Source organism: Pempheris klunzingeri, chromosome 20, assembly GCF_042242105.1.
Source record: "Pempheris klunzingeri isolate RE-2024b chromosome 20, fPemKlu1.hap1, whole genome shotgun sequence".
Taxonomy (NCBI): Eukaryota; Metazoa; Chordata; class Actinopteri; order Acropomatiformes; family Pempheridae; genus Pempheris; species Pempheris klunzingeri.
The window spans coordinates 11,979,224-11,997,948 of record NC_092031.1 but is presented as its reverse complement, the minus strand read 5'-3'; the positions used below and the strand labels follow the sequence as shown (position 1 = coordinate 11,997,948).

At 40.1% G+C, this 18,725-nt stretch overlaps 1 protein-coding gene across 2 annotated transcripts; it reads right to left on the bottom strand.

Annotated features, from left to right (window-relative positions):
* Positions 1-290: 290 nt before the first annotated feature.
* mmp25b (matrix metallopeptidase 25b) lies at positions 291-18,462 on the bottom strand. 2 transcript variants are annotated; one of them, XM_070852087.1, is made up of 16 exons: positions 18,357-18,462; positions 17,975-18,169; positions 16,163-16,245; positions 15,896-16,052; positions 15,482-15,555; positions 14,296-14,428; positions 8,105-8,196; positions 6,448-6,580; positions 6,177-6,324; positions 4,940-5,244; positions 4,558-4,737; positions 3,125-3,209; positions 2,749-2,831; positions 2,467-2,619; positions 1,393-1,686; positions 291-747 (listed from the first exon to the last, which is right to left on the bottom strand). In XM_070852087.1, exons 1-16 carry the CDS (start codon positions 18,460-18,462, stop codon positions 500-502), a joined length of 2,469 nt encoding a protein of 822 aa, XP_070708188.1. In that variant the 3' UTR covers positions 291-499. The 2 variants fall into 2 exon arrangements, with proteins under 2 accessions (XP_070708188.1, XP_070708189.1); XM_070852088.1 differs by lacking the exons at positions 291-747; positions 1,393-1,686; positions 2,467-2,619; ... (5 more) ...; positions 6,448-6,580; positions 8,105-8,196 and adding an exon at positions 14,062-14,162.
* Between the last annotated feature and the right edge of the window lie 263 nt (positions 18,463-18,725).

Genomic DNA, 18,725 nt, shown 5'->3' with positions numbered 1-18,725 from the left:
AGATTATGTTTGTCTCCTGAAGTAGTCCGCACTGTTCAGGGCGGAGAGCTCCATCTACTGCTGAATTTGTCCACTGTTCATGTGTTCATTTAACTCATGTGTTAACCAACACAGTGCCTTTGCTGCCTTATATTGCTTCTATACTTTATGCAAGCACTGTGCATACAACAGTAATATATTTTAACTGATATTATTAATCGGTCAAAATTCCTCTTGTCCTTTAAACAGTTAATTATTATCTGAAGTATTTACTGTCACATCGGCCTTCTGTTTCAGTATAAGGTGGTTGTTTAACGGAGGCTTTTTATGACACTATGTAATCTGAAACCAGTTTGTGGGTTTTAATGTACTGTGAGTGTATGTGGATGTGCAGAGCCTCATTTACCCTCCTGTGGAGTGTAGTACAGTAGTACTACACTGTAGTACACTACAGTACTGTAGTACAAAAACAGCATCTTGGTTTTGAACACACATTATAGAATATTCCAAAAGCAGGTATCTATTTTCTAATGAACTCATTAATTGCCAACATAACAGAGATGAGGAGGAGCCAGCTGCTTTGAAGAAATGAAGATGATCCCCTTAAGTCACAGCTGCACTCCTTTGGGGTCGGAGGAGTGGAGGCTGCCGGCGGAGCTGGACATCTGAGCCAGTCCACAGCGATGGATTTAGGAGTGACAACCTCTTGGTTCAGTCCTCCACTCTTCAGCACCCAGTACAGGTTATCCTTGAAGAAGTACGCATCTCCTGAAGAGGAGCAGCAGTGTTACGGTCACTCCCTTGTTTTGTCATCACATAATGAAGAAAACACCAGCATATTAACTAGACACTAGAATAGAGATGTCACACTAAAGCAGCCTCATTCAGCAAAACACTTACATATTTCTATTTTCTGCAAGTTTGTACTTCAACTCCACTATAATTCAGGAGGAAATATTGTACTTTGTAGACTACTACATCTATCTCACAGCTATAGATAATGTTACTTTTGCATGGCACTTTTAAAAGCATTGCTCCATGGCACTATTAGAGGTCAAACACTCCACAAGGTTCCCTTTTAGTTGGAAAATCTGAATATTTCTTTCACCACTAACAAATAAAAAATATTATGAATTAATTTTGATGCTGTAATTCCCTGTGCACAAACCTGCCCTATGTAGTCATTTGGTGCACCATCAGTCACAAGTCACCCAATTAGCTTAAGAGTGGTTTTTATGTTTGATTGTATGATAAGCTGATCAGTTCTTGTCCACTTCATGTCCTACAGCAGCTTGTGCACGAGTTTTGAAAAATGCCATCACCCTAAAATAACCTCCTCAGTGATTTTGTTTATTCATCTAGCACAGGTGTGTGAAACCCATCACATATTTACGCCTCTGAACGCAATGTTACCTTCTCCCCAGCTGATGATGTCATCCATGTTGGAGGGTACCCCTGCCCAGAGGCTGTTGTCCCGTGGGTAGCCCTGCTCCGGCTGCCAGGTCACCTGTTCGCCCCCACGGCTCTCGTCAAACCTCCAAAACTGCCCACCACTGAACAGGTAGGTCTTGCCGTTGTGGGCCCAGATGAAGGCTGCCTCCACCTTCTCTACCAGCACCCTGCTCTTTGTCCTCATGCCCCATTCAGAGATGGGCCGAGGGTAACCGCTCATAGCCACCGTGTCCTTGAAGACCCAGTACTGAGATCCTGGACAGTGTGAGAGAGAAGATTTATTAATGTGTTTGTGCTGGTTAGAAGTTTGTGAAAAATTAAATGAAAATTAAAATTATAATGAACAGCTGATGTTTCAGTGGTTTATTTTCATTTTATTCATTAGTTTTGTTAACATGTTGATTATTGAAAACATGGCAGGATGACAGGTAAAAGAACACACACTGCTTTTGTACATAGCTTTCATTTCCTGTCCTACGATGATTTATAACGTTATAACAATATATACAACACTGGAAAAACACCAGACCCTCCTTCAGTACAACACTGGCTAAATGACTTATCTTCCACATTGAAAGAATCAGGTTTGAAGGGCAAACTTTAAGATTTTAGGAAATTTAATGACTTTTCTAGAAGATGTCCATATCAGCTTGAATAACAACTCTCGCTCTGCATCAGACAGCTTGAATCTGTGTTTTTTGGTTTGGTTTCCTTCTTTTCTTGGTTTCTTTTGTGTATATTTAGGCCAAACTGAATCGAATTACTTAAAACAATAAAAGTTGACAGCATAATGACAATCATGTTTGTCTGTGCCAGTGGCCTTAAAGCAAAGAACAACTGTATTTCAATATATATAAAACCTGTTTATTCTAGTATTCCTGCTGCCTTGCGGTTATTAGCTAAATGAAAAAATAACATCAAACAAAGACGTGAGAAGAGTCAACTAAGTTCACACCTTCTGCTCTGACTCAAAAGGGCCATTGCCAAAATTAGATTTACCAGAGTAACACGTAAGTGCGAGATTGTGTTTCTCACCTATAAAGAAGATGATGCTGCTGTCGCTCTTCCTCTCATACACAGCGTCAATCTTGTTCATGCCTGGTGGAAGGCCGATCCAGAAGTTTTTGATCTGAGCCGGACGGAGTGACACTAAAGATCCGTCTCGCTTCGTTCTCCAGAAGTGTGCACCTTTCCAAGAAAAGAGAGCGAACGTAACAGCAGCATGACAACATGTCTCGCTGTATATTCAGACACAGAATAAAGGAAAAGCAATACATTTTGGTGATTTCTAGGTACATTTTATTTGGGGAAATGTACCTTTGAAAAAGAAGACCTCTCCCCTGATATTTGCCACTGCATCAAAGCCTCCCTGACAGCGTTCATGGAAGGAAGGTTCAGAACTACAACAGAAAAAAGTGAAGTCAAAACTACATTTTATAGGATGAAGTTTGATAAAAAAAACACAAGAGGGTGCTACAACACCAAACACTGTCACTGTAAGAATTGACCAGAAGGCTTTTATCTGCATCCACTGCTCTTAAATTACTCATTATCACCCATTTGCCTGCTGATAAAGTGAGTCCATGGGCAGGATATTCATAGATTGTAAATGCAAATGATATATATAAATAAGTGCTTGTTGTCTGGGTGGGTGTGCAGTAGTTTTTTTATTCTTTCCTCTGGCCGTACTCACGGCTGTGTTGGTCTTGCAGGAGGTGGACTGGGCAGACGTGGGAGGCCAGGATCAACACCACCCGTCGGCCCGCCATCCCTCACACCTGCAACAGAAAGATGACAGCAGACATCATTGAAGAGGCTTGAAAAACAGGATGCACACGCTTTGTTTTTAAGACGTGGAAGGAAACTGTTAATCTCCTGTGCATGAGTGCACCTGTGCACACATTAGTGCTACTCTGAAAATATTTGATTTTCTACAAGTTGTGGATGACTTCAATTCATTTTTTCACAGCCTACCACAAACCATCAGTGGTCATGTTTTAATGGACACAAAGCATTTTAAACCTCAATAGCTCCCCAAAAGGAAACTCTGAAATATATCAACAACTATTTGATGGATTGCTGTGAAATTTGGTACAAATATTCAGAGCTTATTCAGATAGTTTATTTGAGTAACACTTTATGACCAGATCACTGCAAACTAATGACATTCCCATCAGCCTCAGCTGCACTGTATTAAGTGAAAGTAGTAAATGTTAGTATGCTAACAGGTCGAACTTCACACCACTTCCGAGCAGGCAGCAACTACCTGGCTACACACTCTCTCTCTTGTTTCTGCACATTTTATGAACTTGCAGATTAAGTTTTGTCTCCATGTCACCTTTTGCATGTGTACCTCATGGGTTAATTCCATGTCAGTAATCTTAGTAACCTGTTGAACCTGAGCTGAGCCCAATTGGGCTCTGCAGGCTAGTCTTTTAAAACACAGTGGTCAGCAGCACACTCATCATGTATGATATGTCCTATCATTTTTTTCCCTAAAGCAATAACAACACTGAACTCTCACATGCACCAACCTCACACATAACACACCTGTTTCCCCCTGACCCACATCATCGTCATGCTGTTTTAACACTGTGAATTGTCTTACATTTCTCTTATATGCTCTGTACATAGTCTATATTTAGATTTTACATTTGCGAAGTAGCTCGACGTCTGTTTCTGTTGTATATACTGTATATTGTATGTTTGTCATGCACCTTAAAGTGAAAGCCCACATTTTGTTGTATGTATCGTATCCTGTGTGCAAAGACAATGAAGGCATTCTATTCTATTCTATTAACTTTGGGCATGTAATTTTCGAGCAGAGGCCCAAAATAGAGGCTAGGGCTCAACAGTTTAACCAAAATAAAACCATAAAATAAAGCAGTTGGAGGACAGTATCGTGTGCAACTGTGAGCCATTCAAAAGCCCACACAGGAGTTCATGTTTATCCCACTGCTTCCTCAAGTTTCATCCTTAAACTAAAATGAGGGTCAGACTAACACAAACAGACATGAATAACACCACATATCAACACATACTCTAAGTGGGATGTAATGAATATCACAGGCATGAGTTTGAGATGTGCTCTGATCCAGAATATAGTCTGTCAGACTGGTTACTGACCATAAAGCTGCTGGATGGCCAGCCTGTCGTCCAGCGCCAGCCGGAAGCTGGGAATGGCCCCCACGGGACCCTGGTAGTACGGCCTCATGATGGACGGATCGGAGGAGGAATGGGACAGGCCCAGTGCATGGCCAAACTCGTGCACTGCAACTGTGAACAAGTCTGTGCTACCACTGTCACCTGAGGAAGTGTGAAGCAAAAGTGTTGCTGGATTACATAAACACCCATTAATTGGGGGTTTGATGACACTGAATAGACAGACATCTTTTTCTTTTTGTCCACCAAATTACTATACATCACCTTTTCATTATTTTATAGGTTGGACTTATCTTGAGAACAGGCCTTCTAGCCTTCAATCATCATGATTTCAATCGGTAAATACCTCCATAGCTCCAGATCTCGTGGTCATCAAAGTGTGTGTCACCCGCCACTTCCTGAAGGCCGGGGAAGAAGGCGTGGGCCAGGGTGCCACCCTGCCCGTCAAAAGGGTACCCGTCGTTGTGAAGCAACCGGGAAAAAGACACTCTGATGTCCCCTCCAGCTGCCGCCCCCCTGCTGTCACTCCGCAACCAACGGAAATTCAAGGGGGCCACGTCGCTCCAGGCTTTTAAGGCGTGAGTCAGGATGTTGTCCACCAAATTGTTAGGCAAGCGGGGAGAGAGGGAGGGCGATGGGTAGCTGTGAACACTGCAGACAAGAATAGATGCGGTATTCTATTTTAAGTTGTTCACTGTTATGTTTGAATTATCCTCTAAATATGTTCACTGTGGATTGTCTGGGAAATTTTAGTTTTAGTTTTACACTTTGTAATTAATTTTCTGTTTTGTTTATTACCAAATGCTATGTGATTAATGATTTTAAAAAGTTCATACAGGCTGAGTCAGGATACGTTTGCTAATATTCTACTGTCTATTTTTCTTATTGTCAATAAAACCAAAGACAAAATCAAAACCTGCAATTAAAATGTCCCTCTGACAAGTACTGGCTGTGTAGTGGAGACCTGATATAGATTATTCCTCTGTGCCACAGATCTGCATTAGTGTCCAAGGACTAGTAAAAACACATCATGTTCATTTCATTGCTATGAACATGGGCATTGTAGTTTTTTTTTTTCAATCCTGAACACACCGTCCCATTGCTGTGTATTAATCCTCAGCTGAAAATAGTCCCTCAAAAATTTATTTACTACAGTTTGAGTAACTTTTACTAAAAACTACAATGCCCAGCTGTTTATCGAGCCTTTCCTGAAAGTGAAATTATCTGTTTGTGACCCAAAGTTTTACGTCTTCAGAAGGAAGAAATTGGCTCAGGGCTAATGGCCACAGACGAGGGAGGAAAGCCATACTTTATTTTACTCTTTTCAATTCTGTGTTTTGTATATTTCCTTGTGTTTCTTTTCTTAATGCTGTCTGTGCCTTATATAAAGCACTGTGAATTCCCTTGTTGACGAAAGATGCTATAATTAATATTTCTAATTTCTCCAAAGATGAATCCTCTTTTACTGAAAAGTGCTGATCTCACTAGTAAAGAAAGAAAACAGCCAAGTCACTTCCCCAAACCCCCCGATGATTCATACAGGGAAGACATAAAGCCGCAATGTCACATGACAGGAAACACACCTCCATGTGAGGTCTGTCTTATGCCACTTAAGCCCTGACAGGGCGTATCTCTTCCTCCTCCTCCTCCTCCTCCTCAGCATGTCCTCACTTCCAACAATATCAGGGAGGGAGCATCGTGGTGTGGCCATGAGTTTGAGGGTTTCATTGTCTGGAATAGAAGTTAATCACAGTGTATACAGAAACTTAAGAGCAAATTACAAGACGTCTGAGACCTCGGACATGTGAAATCTAATATCCACATAATGTATTGTCCAAGTTAAGAGGTTGTTACCAAGCATCCCGGTTTCCGGGACCCCGCCGAATCTCTGCATGACACGAATGGCTTTCTCAATCCCGTCTTTGGTCTGCAGTTTACTCGTGCGCAGGTCGGGAGGAGAGAGGTAGCCATACCTGCTCAACCAATCCTGCACAGAGAACAAGAAAAGCAGAAGAAATTTGGCAAACTGTTGTTTCGACAAACATTATTACAACAGCACAGAAAGTTAAATGAAACACGTTATTTATTTCCTTTGGTGATGAATTCCTTCTCAGTTGATGCACCATTAACAAGCTCCTATTCACAATGAACCAACAAAGCTATCTCTTACAAGGGTCAACCTAAAGATTATTGGTAGATGCTTATGCTGATGTCATGCAGGTTATTTGATACACTGCTCTACTTATTACTATAAATCAGATCCAGGATGTCCCTGTCAGCCATTTTATTCTCATTAATATTATATGATCCTGTCCCTGTTGAGTAACTTGTTTGATGGAGTAAAGGCAGAACACAGTTGACATTTGCATACAGGCAAAATCTATTCAGTGGAGAATTTAGGTGATGTGAGCTGATAAATCTGATCTGGTCTGTGTGTTTCTTACATATGTTTCTCTAAAGTGATTTTTGACACCCGCCTTTTCCTCTTGCACTACGCGGTTCTTGCAGTTGAAAGGAAAAGGTGTTGGCTCACTCATCAACAGTTTTTCGCTGGGTTTGACACTGCAAAAAAATGTCCACCTCAAGTAGTTTACTCAGTCCATATATTTCATTTTCCACAAAAACAAATAAGGAGTTCTTATACTTCTATACTATACTACTTCCTGAAAATCAGTTCTTCTGGTTGTTTCATTTCATTATTTTTGACTGCAAATTCTTTGAAATAGTCAGTTGCCCCAGACACCAGCAGCATCACACACAATGCAGACCATGCAGACTCTCCTGGTGACAGAAGTGAAACATACCCATGACACACTGATGCTCATTCATGTGAAATTTCCCAAAAATTAGCAGAACGTATGTATATTTTGAGGAAGTGAGTGAGTGGGCTGGAAATAGGAGGCTCACAGATTGTGTTTCTTGTCATGATTTAAAGACACTGAAAACTTTTCTCAACTTATTGTAATGTACCAAATGCAGTGTTAACACATACTACACTTCGAGCAAGAACAATGACCAGTATGGCTGTCTGGCTTCTAAATTTGTTTTTTCCAAAATCTGCTTTTTCCTGAATATAAAATAGTTTACACACACAAACAAAAATGTGGATTTGATGCCTTTTCTTTTGGTTTTTATACAATTCGTGATCCGGACGCTGCCTCATCAGCCACCAGACTCTTTACAATATGTCCTGTTTTCTATGACCCACTGCTCATATCAATCAGAAAAAGTCTGTATGAACCTGAAGACGGACCCATAACTGTTCACATTTGAATAAAAGAAAACAAGCATGTAAGTATGCAAAGTGGTTTGTAGAAATCAATTAAATATTTGTTATCAGATTGACATGAACAGGATTTTAAACACTTCTTTCAAAAACTCAAAACATAATCAACAAAGTGATGCATATCCTTCACATAAGACTATTATGATGCCAAGTAAATATAACACATACATAATTAATCAAACACATTTTCAGTAAAAAGGCTTTCTTCCACTCTGTAACACTCACCACGGCTCTACTGTACTGGTCCGGCACTGCTGATGTGCTTCCCGTTAAGGTCAAAACCAACCACATCAGAAGACCCAACTCCATCCCAGCTGCTGCAAAAAACCGCTCCATTATCATCAGAATACTTATTATTTGGAGAAAACAGAGAAAACATTTCTCGCTTCTGATTGTTCCAACTTCCTCCAAAGCATCCCCAAAATCGTAGAAGTGAAACAAAGCTCACCGTTGTCTCTGCTCTGAAGCTCTCATGGGACTGGGCGGGCTGATCGATCAGACCGGCTCTCTCTGTGTCTGTTCCTCCCTCACTGAAGGCGCACTCAGTCGTTGGTTGTGGCTTTTCTCTGTGCGCTCTCAACACGCGCATCCTCCGGATTTTCCGCGTGCACCGGTGTCCTGAGACAAGTGAGAGGATGAAATGACTAAGATAGGAGACGTGGTTTTACACTTATCACAGACACCATCAGTTGGTCCTCCATCTGCCCGGTGCGATATTTATCAATCTATAAATTAAATTAGATTAGAAGTAAATGTGGTTCCACTTTCTAATATGATTTGTAGGCTTTCTCAATGGTTAATACGTGACTTACTAATGCTTTATAGATAGGTTATTACAACAAATTCATCATCAGCCATCTGCTATTATAAATGTTAAGTCATTAATGAAGGCCTCTCTGTAAATCCACATCTTTAAATATGAATCAATTCTTCAAACAGAAATAATGAATTACTGTATTTTGGTTCAACTGCATACCTGATTGAGGATCTTGATGAATTAATTAATGTCAAACCAAGTGCTTGGCTGAATTAACTTGTTTAAGGGCCATGCATTTGTTATTGGGCGCACAGCACAACATAGATGGCACCTACACTATATTTGAGACCCATGAACCAGACAGTACTCCTATAGTGGAGTATACAGCAGGTCTCTGGGTTTCTATAGGTCAGTTAGATTGTAGTCACACAACTTTATTCAGCAAAAGCACCATAGAACATAATATACTTAAATCATAATGTTGTTACAACAGAGCTGAAAGTGCAAATTCTCAGACAAATGGGCAAGAAATCAGATTACCAAGGAGCAACTGACACTCAGTGAACTTGGGTTTTTTGGGGGCCCACTTTGCCCAGGTGGTAGTCCAACATTGTGGTCAGGCCTTTGTATCACTTGGTTATTGCATGGGTATTGGTATATAGTGTATTTTGTCCGCCCCCAGGTAACAAGAAATGTCAGATGAGTTTATTTTTGGTAAGATGTCCTATTTAGTACATATCACAGTTGTTGAGGAACTACGACACAAAAATGAGATCATTATCAAAAATGGTAATGTGTTTAGTTTCCAACCACAGCAGTTTGCAGAGCAACAGCCCATATCCTCTCTATTACTCTATTATTAGTAAATATTCATGACTAAATAGGCAAAAATTAAACCTCTTCTATAAGTCATCTTGGGCCCTGCGACCACAAAATCTTTTTCACACTGGTCTGAGTCTCTCTCTCCCACAGTGGGGCTTTTTGGCTTCTGCTGTCCACCACACTCTTGTGCAACAGGTTGTCGGACTGTCGACGTTAAAAGCCCTCAGCAACACTCAGTAATGTAATCTTACTGACGTTTTGAATGCTAATCACTTTAAACAGGGTTTTAACTAAAGTGAATGTGATTTCTTGGAATAAGAAGTGGTCACGCTTTTACAAAATCATGTTTATGACTAGTGTTTTAATGGCCTTTATGTCTAAAATTAGATTGTGTCAGAAAATGTTTGCGTTGCTCTTGGTTTTTGTGGCCCCCTGAAAGAAACTGTCATCCGTGGTTTGTTTTGTTTGAATTGCTCTAAAGCGCAACATACCTTTGATGTGTTTTCATATTCTTACAGAAGCTCAGGTCAGACAATATTAAAATGAAATCATATCAAATTGAAATATGAATATTGAAAGATTCAGATAACTATAAGTTTATTTTAGAACTTTTATAGAGAAATAGTGTAGCAGACAGACATGGTAACAATGGGCAAGAACCAGCAACGTAACATGCGTTAATCGATCAGTCAGAATGATGTCAGAGGGCTTGATGGTTTTCACAAAAGAAGCCTGTGAAAATGAAAATGATGTCCTTATAAAAATGAAACCATGACAAATTACATTTCCTAAACCCTAAACACTAACATAATCTGGATTCAAATCACGAAGTCCAGTTTGCTGTTTCATTTACAAATGAAGGTCACACATCCTCTGACAACTGGAGATAAAAACTCCATTTCATATTCGATTTTATAATCATTATAGTACCATTATGCTTTGTGGTACACAGGAACGTATTTTTCAGAGGAGTTTTAACTTTAATTCTAATATTGACAGTAATAGTACATTTTCAAAGATTACAATGAAAACGAGCTTCTAAATTTTTTATTCGATTTTTCAATCAAATTTTAATCTTCTCTTAAACCAGACACAAATTCAAAATGAAATTTAAATTTTATCAGATATATTCGTTTCAATATTGCTTCTATATTAATCATAGTAGAAGGTAGTCAGAAAGTAGTTATCATTTCAACAAAAAACTATTTTGCCAGAGTTATTCAATGCAAAGTGCTTCTAATACAGTTGAGGGAAACTGATGACACGGCATCAAGCTGGAGTGCATCTCATCTCACAGTCCCATTATGTCCGTAGGTCTCTGTGTTCATTCTCTCTGCAAAGCATCACTGGTGTTATCTTTCCCCCTCCCTCCCTCCCTGCTTCCCTCTCTATCTTCCTCCCCCTCTTCCTCCTCTCCCATCTTTAATTTCTGTCCATCCCCCAGGGGACCAAGTGAGCCATGCCATTAGCACAAAATGCTGCCCTGCTAATGGTTGGCCAGTTTCCATCATGTCCACTTCATGGTGCTGACCAGTGGATAACATGGAGATCTTTTAGCTGCTCAGCATTGAGTGGCAGTGATTATGACATATGTCCCATTCATGCTGTTGTCCCTTTGATGGGTACTGTTTTAACTGTTGGATAATCTCAGTCCCCCATACCAACCCTCAGATGCAGCTGGGACCGGACTCTGATTCTAACCATGAACTCTGGAAGTTTACACCACAGAAACTTTCTGGACTCCTAATTTTTGCTGATTTATCAGGTTTGCATGAGATTTTTGACCATTATTATTATATTTTAAACTTCATTAACTCTTTTTGGCCACTTGAGGGCAGTGGAAACAAGCTGTGAACACAACATTGACATATTATCACCTTTTACGTTGATATGGTGAACCATATAACTTTCTCAGTCTATCGTTTGGTGTTGGACAGGCAGTGTGCAATGGGATTTTAGAGCCTCCCCCTACCTTCCTCAGCTGCCCACAGCTGTAAAGAGCAGCAAGGGTGGAAAAAGTCACACATAATAAGAACCACTAGTTCATAAAAAAGTTGAACCTCATAATGACTTTCTCGTTTTTCACTGTTGTGTGGGGGTCATTTCCAATTGGCTTTCTCAGATCTGTTAACCTGCCTCTCCTCAGCAGGGCCCACTGGTGTAGTTGTTGATATAAATAATTCTGTACATTCAAATTAATGCAAAACCATGAATGTCAATCAGCGGTTAGTATGACATCATTATATCTAACTGATAGTTTTCTCTCAGCACCCCAGACTCTGACTGGCGTAAAGTGTGCTTCACCAAAACAGTAAAGTCGCAGACTGGTAAACCAAAACAACCTAAAAAATGTTAAAATGCTCCATAGAACTAAACTGAGAACTACAGAATTGGGTGCTTATCCCTTGTAATCCCATGTAATCCATTATTGCTATGAATATATTGATTATAGCAGCTTTAGAGAAACCAAATCTATCACATTCTGTGTGGCCAAATCACCATGGAGATCATAATTATCGTTGATGAAGTTTAAAATGTACATTAAAATGTATATTGTTTTGTTATCATGTTGAATTTGTCCAAAAATTAAATAAAACAAAAGTTTTGACATTTGATGGTGATAATTTTCTGAGAATCTCATCGCACACTATCATGTCAAACTATCAACCCATTTTGTTTTTGTCCTCTAACATGTAAATACAACATCAGAAATAAAGACCTGTGAATTTATATTGATTACACACAGTTTTATTTGCATTAAAGGGATCCAAGGCCTTCACAAAAGGGTTGACTCTTGGTAGCTATACAGTACTAACACGACACACAACAGAAACAACACAGAGGACTTATGTGAACGAGTGAAAAGACAAATAAATAAGAGCTGAAAGACGTTTCATATGAGATTAAACTGAGATGCATCAACAAAACCAATAGTCAGAGGAAAGTGAGCAGAGCTTAAGACCCTGCAAAGTACAATAACGGTTTTGTACAATACTCGATTCATTTCTGCAAGTTGCTGATTGTCTATAGCGGCTTATTTTGGTCATGCACAGTTGATAATGTCATTGCTATTGTATGGACAGTGTTGCAGTAATTTCACAGTTTTTTTTTACTATTTTTATCTCCTCTACCTCCAGCTTTGATTGTCAGTCTCGCAAGTGTTTGCATTTTCAAGGCAGCCTCATTTTTGTTTGCCCTGTAAGGATGCTTGATTGTAATTGTAGTGATGTACAAAAAAAATCCCTGCCAATCCAAGTAATTCTGTTATGGAACTGTTTGATGATGATTTACTCATATATATATATAACTGTACCTATATATTTACGTATATGTAATATTTCCATATTATGTCTGATACCTATGTTGGTATGGTGCATCCCTAATAATTTATTTTAACAAATGAAATTTGTGCTTTGAGGATGATTTTAGTCCACAACGTGCTACATTCTTCCCTCCAATAATATCTGACAATATTCCACAGTTATCTTCATCATACACAGATGTCTGTACAAAAATAAGCAGTATCAGTATTAGTGTAATGTTGCTGGCAGGTTAGGCAGGATTTACTTTTTTAAGGTACATTTTTAAAGTTTTAGTAAAAGTGATTGCCATAAGCAAGTCTAAAATCTTCACAGTAGCCTTACACAGCTTATGCTTAGGGAACAAGCTTGCTATCACAATATCGTTGAGCTGCTCAAGTAACAAGAAACTGTGGTCACACTTCACAACACAGACGTCTGCTGGCATTTACTTAGTACAAGTCAATCACCTATTGAAGCATTTCTGTATGATAGAATTATAATTACAAACCCGACATGAGCACAAAATAAACTATTGAAGTTTATCTTAAGTTTATGGGCTGAGATCTCGTGGTGACTTCAGGTTAACTTTATGAACTGTTTAGAATTCAAACCTCAAAGCAAGCAGTCTCCTGCCACCTCTATAGATAACGTTTGTTAAAATGTGTGTAACAAAATAATCTAAGCTCAACAAATCCACTTACTGGCTTTGCAGAGCTTCCAACCACATCTCAGTGTATCATTACTCCGTGTAAAAAAAGCAAACATATTCTTCTTCCCTGTTTTTTTGTTTTTGGGTAATGAAAGCCAAAAGGTTCAACACAGTAAAATAAGATAAAATATTTGTAGGGTTTGATGCTAATTCGCAGATATCAAGTGATAAAAGTCACTGTTGCTTGTTACATTTCCACAGACAGTGTATCATAAACCCTGGCTTTAGCCTGATCCTAATCCTGGCTCTATTCTAATCCTAAACACACCTCAAACTGATCCTATTTATAGTCTCGGCTTCAGCCCTATGATTAACACGCTTTCCAAAGAAATGTGCAACCTGATAGTATTAAGCAAATACCAGTAAGACAAGAGTATTGTCAAGTGCAACCAAAGCTGCTCTTGGCTGAATTTGTAAACATTTAATGCATTTTAGGGTCTGCAACTCATTGAGGCCCCTCTATAGCTCAGTCCAGTGCTTCCTTTAAACCTGTGAGTCCCCATATTGTTTTCTTGACACTTTTTTGTTACATGCCCTTTTTTTTCTTCTTCTTCTTCTTTTGTGCTGCCGGTTGGCGGCAATTGTCTGTTGTTCACTGTAATCTGGCCCAGTACTGACCCAGGTTATGACTCATGCTCTGCTGCTCAGCTCCTGGAACCTGGACTGGCACTGAAACGCCGGGCGATATGAGCCCTGAATGGAGGAAATGGAGAAGCAAAATGGAGACAGTAAGTCAGTGTGCGGCAGAGGAGTTTGATTTATTGTGCATTTCAGCAACAGTCAGAGATAACAGACATAAACCAATATCTATCTAGGAAACGCTCACCGGTGTTGGAGTTGGCCGAGGACGGAGTCTGCAGATGAGGCGAAGAGTACGCCGATGAGTCAAAGCTGCGCGGGGCAGAGGGGGATGGAGGTAACATGCAGGAGTAAGAGGAGGCCGACTGGGGAGGAATAGACTGAGAGTTGGCGTGAGAGAGTGAGGGAGAGGAAAGATTAGGTTAGATTAATAGTGAAACAAAAAAGAAAAATGACAAATATCTGAGAAAAACTCTTCAACAGTTGTATATAGCCATGTATTGTCATGGCAGCTTGACGTAGAGACAGCATGGTTTCAGTTTAACCACATGGAGGTGCTAGAGTAGTGTTGTATGGAGTCATAGCATTTACATTAAACAAGAAATGTGCGTGTTTTAATGTTGCCGTTGAGGCTGGGGTGATAATTTGGTACGATGAAAGCTACGTGGATGAAAAGTGTTTTTCCCTAAAATATCAAAATCTGAAAAACATCAAAAATATATAGTGTTACAATCTTTATGAATTTATTTTGATTAAGAAGCTTTGTAACACTTCAAAAATGATGGTTGAATGCTGTAAACCATCTAATTTAAAAAAAAAAAACCAAGAAGCCTGCAAAGACATTTCCACAGATTCTTTATGTTTAAAGTGCATCTCCAGTTCCTGGTACTGGGTGTTCTGTCTAAAGCCACATAAACGATAACACATATTCATTGTAATGAATTGTATGACCTCCACAACCTACAGAAAGAATTCCTATTGGTAATCTCAGTAATGGGCTATTTTTGTCACAATTAAACCTAAACAGAATCAATATTTGGGAGATTTTTTGTTATTTTATGTTGTTATATAACATATTTCCAGATTTTCTTCCCTCTGCCTCATTTCATTACATTTAGGTTACCTTGTATTATATTGTGTTATTGTTGAATAATAATAATAATTTTTTTTGTGAGTATTTTAATTGTTAGTGATTCGAGTTTTGATAGGAAGAATAATGCATTATGTTATTATTATGAATATTGGACGTAGTTGTCGTATCAGTAGTATCAGTATCTGCAGTAGTATTTAATTATTTCCATATCTATTTTCATTATTCTGTGTTTTATACTCTTGATGTAAAGCAGTTAATAAACAGGTTGTGCTCTGTGACGATGACCTGCTTTGGTAAAGTTTGGAGGGTGCTGATGAATGATGAATGATGAATGTCCAACCTGGACTCCAGATGAGAAAACTGACAGGGAGCTGTAGCTGGGCAGGGACGACTCAGCCTGACTCAACATGGACCCTGGAGAGAGACACACAGTACGCACGCACACGAACACACGCACACACACACACGCGCGCACACACACACACACACACACACACGTTGTAATATAAATGCGCTCTAATGGGGAAACTCTAATGGTTTGCTTGCCTGCAAATGTCAAGCAGACGAGGTTTATAATTATAGCGTAATTATATATTTCTGTCATTAAATATATAAACCATCAGATATCTATTAGCTGAATGCAGCATCAGAGCAAATGTAAACTCTTGCAGATGTGCTGCATGAGTGAGCGCACATATTGTAATTATGACTAAAATCAAGTGGCTGTCTTGTGGTGCAGTGAGCTAATGTTTACCTGAACTGCTGCCGTGCTGCTGATGATAGACAGACGTGTTGAAGGAAGTGGTCAGAGGGGCTTGGCTCTGTGAGCAGGAAGTCACACCCCCTGACCTCCTTTGATTGCGCAGCTTCTCCTCCCTCCTCCACTTGGCTCTTCGGTTAGAGAACCACACCTGTCAATCAAAGCGTCCTGTGAGGCCTCTTTATCGTGTTTTTTTAAATGAAGCTGCGTGACGGTACAGGATGAGCTTCAGAGTTATAAAAATGAGGAGCGGACCCTTACCTGTATCCTGGCCTCTGGTAAATCAATCTTATTTGCCAGTCTCTCCCTCGCAAAGACATCTGGGTAATGTGTCCTTTCAAACTCTGTGGAAGATATTAACTAATGTCAAACACACAGTGTGAGTCTTAATCGAGGTTGACAGGACTACTGGAGAGCAGCTTGCCTGATAACCCATGCTGCGTGGTGTTATATTAACATATTTTGCATCTGTTTATCAGTCCTATTATGTGAAAAGAAAATTCAAGCTTTATGTCGATTTAAAATGACAATTAACTTCAGCCACCTATTGATTATCTTATTACGTTGGCATGTATTGACCCCTAATATCAGGTAATTGCTGTTTAAGATTAGCATCACTAATTATTTTGCCATGGAATATACAAATCCAGGCAGCAAAGATGTATCCTTACAACCATATTTGAAATATTTATCTGTTGCACTTTGTATGAATTATTCATTATTATGGAACACGCAGAAAGTTAAAATGAAAGGATTCAAGTTGAGAAGCTGCCTAAGCACTTGGGCTGACTAAGTATGAAGAATAATCCTCATTGGTTGTCACTCTGAATGTGGCGTTGTGTCTCACAGCATTTGATTAAAACTATCGGTATTATTATTACTCTTTGGTAGTTGTTAAAATAACAGCGCGTTCATTCCAATGAGACTCTCTGAATCTGAGTATCATTTCTCATTGTGGCAGTTAATTTATAGTTGACAAACTGCTGACATTTTTGTTGGTGACAAGTTGAAACGAGAATACGCCTCACCCTGCAACTGACAGTCTGAGTCATCCTAATGAACTCTGCAGTTTCAGGTCTAGTAATTGAGACGTCTTTATAGATCTGACTGTCTGAACTTATGATGCTTAACATCACTTTAGCATGTCAATAAAATGCCAACAGAGAGAACGAAACAAATAAATCAGCTGTAGCACGGGTGCTAATGTACTTTTCTATATATATTGCTCAGTGCATAATCTAAAAAGATTGCTGTGAAGCTGTAGAGAAAAGTTCACACTAGTAACACATGGTTAATAAATCCATATTGCACAAAGACAACAGCCATGACTTCATAAATTAAGTCTGTCTCACAAATTGTTATAATTGGCGTGGTTATAATTGGCGTCTGTGTCAACACATGATTGTTATTGTGCCTCGGCCGTGCACTGAGGTCAGTGTACCTCATTAATGTCATTTGCACAGAGTGACCACAGTGATACATTTCCACTCGGCTGCACAGTGGACATTGCGTCCTTATTTAGCTCAAGGGCCCGCTGCAGCCATATCAAGTCAAGGGTGGCTTTCTGATCCCTCTCAGCGGTTATCAGGCTACGAGGGCCAGATCTCACTGCATAATACAACCACAGTAATGATGCATGATCAAAACTCTGCTGTACACACTGCCAGAGGCTTTTTGGAGCACAACAGGAATATTTGCCGAGTTAAGATTCTGGATAATTTGAATGTGGAAGTGATCATGGGTGGCAATGCTTGCTCTCCCTTGCAGCAATTGATAAAAATCCAGTCCTGCCAAAATATTCCTAATGTTTCATGCGTCAGCAGTCAGACACAACACCTGTTAAACACCCTGATTGTTTTGTGTAATGTTTGTAATTTCTCACATTTATGTCCCCTGCCATTAATCCAAAAAGCTTTAAAAAGGGTGTAAACACTATAATCCAATAACAAAGGTGTTGGCAGGGGAAAAAAGCAGCAGGACAAGCTGCGTCATGACACACTCTGCTCTGGCCCACGGAGGGCGGCGATTGGCTGAAAAGCAATGAGAGCGCCGTGCGTGCTTGCATGGCCTGACCTTTCTCCAGAGCCTCGATCTGCTCCTGTGTGAAGCTGGTCCTGTTCCTCTGCAGCTTCCTCTTGAGCTGCAGCCTCAGCTGAGACTCCTCGCCCTCGTCCCTCTCCACGGGGACTCCTCCCCCTCTGCCCGTTCCCCCTCCCCCTGCCTCTCCCCCCATGCTGCCCTCCGTGTCCAGTAGACAGCCCTCAGACACTGGCAGGGAGGAAGGTGACAAAAGAGATGTGGGAGTGTCAAGAAAATTTCTACCACGGAGCGGCACATTTTAGAGTGACAGAATGTGAAATTTATGCTTTGGACTAGCAGGAAGTTGCCACAAGTGCAAAGCGACATTTAACTGATGATCTGTGAGCATTAACATGCGTTGAAAATGTCCCCTCACCTGTGCTGTGTTGTGTCTGAACGCCGGTGGGGTCATGGTACCAGTTGTTGGGCCCACTCCAGTTTGAGCCGCTCTGCAGGTTCAGCATGGTTAACTTCTCATACATACTACGAATGTCCAAACCACCATGAAGAGAAATAAGGGAGTCCTGTCCTGTCCGTGTCCGCCCCTATTTACCGTCACCTTTGGCTCCTCTCTACCTCTTTCGATCCTGCAATCCTTCCCCCTGGAGGAGGAGGAGGAGGGGGGGGGTGAGGAGAAGAAGAAGGAGGGGTTCATATCGCATGAGTTCACACATGGTCGGCATTGTGGTGAATTAGCCTCATGATGACAGACAGAAATGGAGTTAGTTACATGCTCGCTGTCGTA

Bases quoted from the DNA above. Each gene is read 5' to 3' on its own strand.
- mmp25b (XM_070852087.1), bottom strand. From the start codon at position 18,462: ATGTATGAGAAGTTAACCATGCTGAACCTGCAGAGCGGCTCAAACTGG. The intron at 8,197-14,295 runs GTGAGCGTTTCC...GGTTTTTTGCAG, and splicing joins CTCGGCCAACTCCAACACCG to CAGCTGGGATGGAGTTGGGT. The intron at 6,581-8,104 runs GTGAGTGTTACA...TTCTCTGTGCAG, and splicing joins ACCAGTACAGTAGAGCCGTG to GATTGGTTGAGCAGGTATGG.